General features: G+C 40.8%; 1 protein-coding gene across 4 annotated transcripts in view; it reads right to left on the bottom strand.

Moving 5' to 3' along the window:
- Nucleotides 1-331: 331 nt before the first annotated feature.
- Trmt11 (tRNA methyltransferase 11 homolog) overlaps nucleotides 332-5,810 on the bottom strand; it is a 77,284-nt gene continuing 71,805 nt past the window's right edge. For 2 of the 4 annotated variants that reach the window (XM_029482680.1, XM_029482679.1), the window contains one exon: nucleotides 2,329-2,815. In XM_029482680.1, the coding sequence (XP_029338540.1) occupies nucleotides 2,666-2,815 (150 nt within the window). In that variant the 3' untranslated portion in view covers nucleotides 2,329-2,665. Of the gene's footprint in view, nucleotides 857-2,328; nucleotides 2,816-5,810 lie in introns of those variants that run through there. The other 2 variants (XM_021174883.1, XM_021174882.2) reach the window with 2 other exon arrangements.

Below are 5,810 nucleotides of genomic sequence, written 5' to 3' on the forward strand. Positions count from 1 at the left end.
TACAGCTTCTGTCTCAGTGAGTACTGATGAAACTCAATGCCTTTGCGTGGCCGTCAAGGACTTGAGCTGCCCTGCCTGCTTTTAAATGTAACTTTCTCAACCAAACATTGAAGGTAGTTAGTTAACATGACCAACAGTCAAGTTTTAGGAATGCAAGAGCAAATCCAAGGAGCAGACACCTTCAGAAGCACAAGGGCCCTCGTGGAGGTCTTGGGGTTGGATTCTCCACAGTTCTCAGCACTTAGGTTTCCTTGCCTCTGTATGGCCACTGTTATGACTAATATGGGATTTATGGTTAAACACTCCATGAGAAATACTGAGTACCACATAATTTTTAGAAATTCCCAGTAAAGTTTATTGGTGTCAATGAAAAACAGTCGCAACTAAAAGTCAAACCAAGCAACTTTACAAAATGAGTAAGTTCTAAATCACTATTAATTACCTACCATGTATGTGGCAGATACAATATTGTCTTTGTAAAAATATAAACACTTTGTCTCTATATACATATCAGTCCCTGACACTTAACAAGGCTCAAAAGACATATACATCAAAATAGTCTCTAAAACAAAGACCATTTTGAAATTATCCAATTTTGATTAATAGCAGTTATTTATATAAAAATTGTAAATCAGCACAGGTTTTGTAAATCATATGCACAAATTCCCATCCAAAGCCTTTTTGTAAAACGCTTCTTCTTTCCTGATTGTCAGCATCAGAGTTTTCACTCGTGGCTGCATTTTTCTTCCTTGGCAATTCTTTTTGTTACACCACTAAAATATTTCTCACGGAAAGAATTATGTCCTTGGTACGGCAGAAAATGATCACTGAGCAGGTGTGAATACTTGTCCCGGTTCTGGAAGGATAGAAAATACAAAATATAAAGACATGTAAGTTATTTCTTTTATAAACCTCTTGTAACCATACTAGTCATTCTCTAAGCAAGTCACAATACATTTGCTTGGCTATACAGTATGAATACACACCCTACATCTGCATCACACTTGGGAATTCCAAGTGACATTACTTCACCTCACTGGGCAAAGAGAAGGAACATGGTCAGCCTACAACTATCTCGACATTCCCTGAAATCATCTGGGCTGTGGATAATACCAAAGGAGCTTCTAGTCAAGAAAGAAGGTATACACCAAGAAACTGTGGCAGTTTGTAATGTCATGAAGTTACACAAAACTTCAAACTGTGTCCACATTCCATCAGCACAAGAGATTCCAACACAAGAGATGCACATACGGGGTGACTAGGGAGTTCCACGCCTATAGACTTCACAGCTAAATAAGGGCTGGAACTCAGATTACTCACTGGGCATTGAAAGAGTTGATCTGGGTCAGAATGCCCCACACATTCTGGGTTAGATGAGAGGACTGACAGAAACCTGAAACATTAGTTTCACAATCTCACAAACAATTTCAAGTAGAAATAGAAACCTAAGTTGAAATAAAGTTCCATTTCCTATGTATTTCTTTAAATTCACATTCAACTACACATAGACTTTTGGAAATTTACTGTAAATTCATATAGCACTTCCCTGAATGGAGTCTTGCTTTCTTGTTTTTTTGAGACAGGGTTTCTCTGTATAGCCTTGGCTGTCCTGGAACTCACTTTGTAGACCAGGCTGGCCTCGAACTCAGAAATCCACCTGCCTGTGCCTCCTGAGTGCTGGGATTAAAGGTGTGCACCACCACGCCCGGCTCGAGTCTTGTTTTCTTCTTTGGCACAAGAGTCAAACACTGGCTGCAACTCCCTCCTAGCTCTGCCTTTCTGCCCACTATTCTCCTTATGGCTTCCATAGTCACATAGGACCTCTCAAAATACACCACAGTTACCTGCAGGAACACCTTACTGCACCTGTGGTGAGGACTTTGCAGAGAGAAATGCAGAATGCCACAGTGCCAGGCAGTGCCCCTCTCTCATCCCAGCTTCTAATATGAATCCATCAAGGAGGGAGAAGATAAGAGCCAAACATTGTGGAAAACGGGTTTCTTTCATGGAGCAAAGAGATAGCTTGGCAAATAGATTATCACTGAACTAAAGGAGAAGAATGAGGCAAACTCTTGACACAGAACCAGAGGTGACCAAATTGACTGTAGGCATGGCTGAAAATGACACACCAGTATTTTGAGCAATCAATATAGGCTCATAAAAAAGAACTCTGAGCAGTAAGGGCAAGATGTATTTTCCTCAATGCCACAGAGACAAGGCAGCAGAAGTATATAGCCGGCAGACAGTTGATAGGATCATTAGCCGTCAAAATGTCAGGTGCTCAGGGAAAAGATGCATTCTCTTCATATTCTGAGAAACAGAGAGAAATCTGTGTTGAGTAAATGTATGAGTCCTGTGCTCAAATATCCACTTTCAAAACGAACTATCCCCCAGCTGTGAAATACAACATTACAGAAACTCCTAGAATCCCAAAGCTCCGAATTCCCTGGGCAGCCAAGGACATGGCAGCAGTAAGTCTTGCTCTGAAGTAAACCAACATTCAGGGACTCTGGCTAACATTCCCACCTCTGTGGGAATATCCTAACAGAAAAAGGTTCCTCATGGAACATCTATCATCACATAGAGATGCCACAGAGAATGACATCACCACAATTCAAAACAAACAGCAAATTCAATTTGTTTTCTTTCCTCGCCCATAGGTCTTTCAGTTCCTCTTAAGGCTCACACTTGGGTGATAACATTCAGCTCTACATATTTTAAACCGTACTCTCCTCTGTTCACACTGCCTCTCATCTCCATCAGGAAGAGCTGGGGGGTAGGCTTCACTCAGTATCCTGAAGGTCATCATGCTTCTCTGAAAGGGAAAGGGTACTCTCAAGCAACAGTCTTTGACCTTCTTCATTCACTCAAGGTCTTTGATATTTGGTTTTTCTAACAGTTCCACACCCACCTACGGAGATCAATCATGGTTATCATTTATGTATTGCAGAACCACAATTCTGTAAATTTCTAATGAACAGAAATATTGCATGCATATGAAGTAAAAAGTCACAGCTGGGAAACCACAGAAGTGAAAGCTGTGGAGATGAAGAGTAAGGCCACAATGCCCACTTTAGGAGTAGTAGCGCTGTCGGTAAGAGCGTGTGTCAAAGAGAAATGAACAACTGCCTTCCCTTGGAAGTTTGCAGCTCTCTCTCGTATCAACTCCTCCTTAAGTAAACCTTGCATCTGATAACACTATTGCTTCCTGTCATTTCTCAGCCAGTAACTAAGCTCGGGAGGAAAACACAGAAACCATCAGAAACCAATAGCTCTCACACCTCTCTCCTTTCAAAGACAATCGGCAATTGTAAATGTTAGAGAAAGAGACGGGTTCATTCATAAAAGAACTACTATATTTGTTACCAACTGGGTCTTGTCTATGGTAATTATTTAATTTTCCTGCATTCATTTCATCTGTGTTTTGGAGATAGGGAAACAGAGATTGAAAGAGCTTGAACGATCTGCCATAAGGCATACAGCTGGGAAGCAGCACTGTGGGGTTGCTGCCCAAGTCACACATCAAAGGCTCAATGCTTTTCTCATTATTCTTCTGTCCTTTTAAAAAACGAGACGTTATGTGAACACATATAGATGACTCAGTCAATTTCCCACATGGTAGATTAGTGGGTCCTTCAAAATGAAGCCTGACATTTAAAGGACATTCTTCGTGGAACAGCAACGTTATGGTAGCACACACTTTAGATCTCAGCTTTTAGACAGAGCCTCGTAACCACTGTCCTATCAGTATTGCTAATTGTACACATACGCCATCTAGGAATTCTAACACACTTGCCAAAGGAGCCTCACAAGCCAGTGGTTCACTTTCATGCACACACTACCCTCTGCTGGCTAATGCAGATAGTTGTTCTTCATGGGATTTCCTGATGTAGACAAAAACTGTTTCTAGCTGTGAAGACTGTACACCTGACTATCAGGAGCACCCTGCTTCATTTGCTGAAAGTCTTAACAGTTCAGAACACCTTCCATCATACAGCCCTCCTATGGCCAGGATGATCACACTAGACAGGATTATCAAGGATGCATGCACACCGTTTCATCCAGAGAATGATGCAGAGCTAGGAAGATGGACAGACTTCAAAGATTCTCAAGTGGTGCCACTCATCTGGGTGAAAAACAAGTCCTTCTGTAGAAGGAGAAAGGAAAAGCACACAAAGTTGCCCACAGTCACGTGAACTGTGTGTGCTGCACTGCTTCCAGCACAGCTGAGGCAGTGTCACTATTTACAGCCTAGATGGCCTAGGGGTTACAGCTTCATCTCCACCTTCCTGCCTTTGCCTCCAGCATGAAGGTGTTACAGCTTCATCACACCTAGGTGATTGTAAATTTTGTATAACTTAGCTCTAAATTAAAAAGGCAGCATTAAAAAAGAACTTCAAGGACATTAAAAAGAAAGTGTTTCAGGTACTTATAACTTTGTACTGGAATTTAAAGGAAAATAAATTGTCAAGAAAAGGAACTACAAATCAAGCAGTACCACAGGAAATGCCATTGTAAGTAGAACTAAGGACATTTTGGATTATAGAAAGAATGTATCTTTAATAGTGCATCTCAAACAATATGGTACACTGTTTAGACTGGAAAGGAAGCGAAGATCCTTCGCTGAAAACACTTAGGTAAAATTTCCCTAATTTTGGTCTTCCTGTGCAAGTCTGCCATTCTTTTCCTTCACCTCCTCCTTAAATAAAGTAAAAGTGGTATGTCTTCCACTTCAGCTGCTTCTGGTTTGTTTTACACGGGAAATAAAGCCTACTTGATATTATAGGACTAAAATAGTCTGTTCCACGGACTTCAAGAGGAAACTAATGGTAAAATTTGGTTTATTTCCAACAGGAAATTTCTAGCTATCCCCAATTACCTTTTCCTACTCCTCCTTAACATGTTTAAATATTGTTCATTATGATTTGTATTTCATATGAGGGGCCCCAAATAATCACTAAACAGTTCTATAAATACTAAACAGTTCCATATACACTAGACAGTCCCATATATACCAGACACTTCCACATATACTAAACAAACAGTCCCACATAAACAGTCCCACATATACTAAACGGTTCCATATACACTTGCATATATTGAGGAAAGGCCTGGAGGTCTGTGAGTTCACAGATCCTGGTGGGAGACAGACATCAATGACACACTTCCAAGCACACTGGTGTTAAATGGTGGGATGAATTGGCAACCCGTGGGAATAGAAAGGAAAGGACACTTATCCAAGAGCTGCAGAATAATGTAAACTTTATAAACATTCAAAGGCAGAACTCTATGTAAAGAAGCTGAAAATGGAAAAAGCGAGTCCATTTTGGAACCTGAAAGGAGACTGAAAGTTAAGGCGCAGTGAACAGAAGACAAAGTGGCACCGACTTCACCTAGTGATAATACCAGGAACAGATCAGGGTGATGCAGGCGTTATCCAAGAAGCTGTCATTTATTTCTGAACTCCACAGTCACCAAAACACTTTAAAAACTAGATTTTCATTATTTATTCCCTTTCCGAAAAATGTTTTAGCCTGCTGTCCAGGAAAAGAGATGGAAGGAGACTGTGCAGAAGCAGACAAGGCAGTTGGAAGACTCACAATAATGAGGAAAGTGAGACCTTATGGTGGATGGTTCTTAGGAAAAAGCAGAAAAGGGGATGTAGATATACACAGGAAAATCAGCTACTCAACTGTTCCAATCTAGATTTCTCAGAAGTCATCCTCGAGTCCAGCACCTTTGCCCCAATTATCCATCACCATCAATCACACTATGTCTGTCTATCTTGTCCCCAAACTCTTTTTTTTTTT

This window comes from Mus caroli, chromosome 10, assembly GCF_900094665.2.
Source record: "Mus caroli chromosome 10, CAROLI_EIJ_v1.1, whole genome shotgun sequence".
Lineage (NCBI taxonomy): Eukaryota > Metazoa > Chordata > Mammalia > Rodentia > Muridae > Mus > Mus caroli.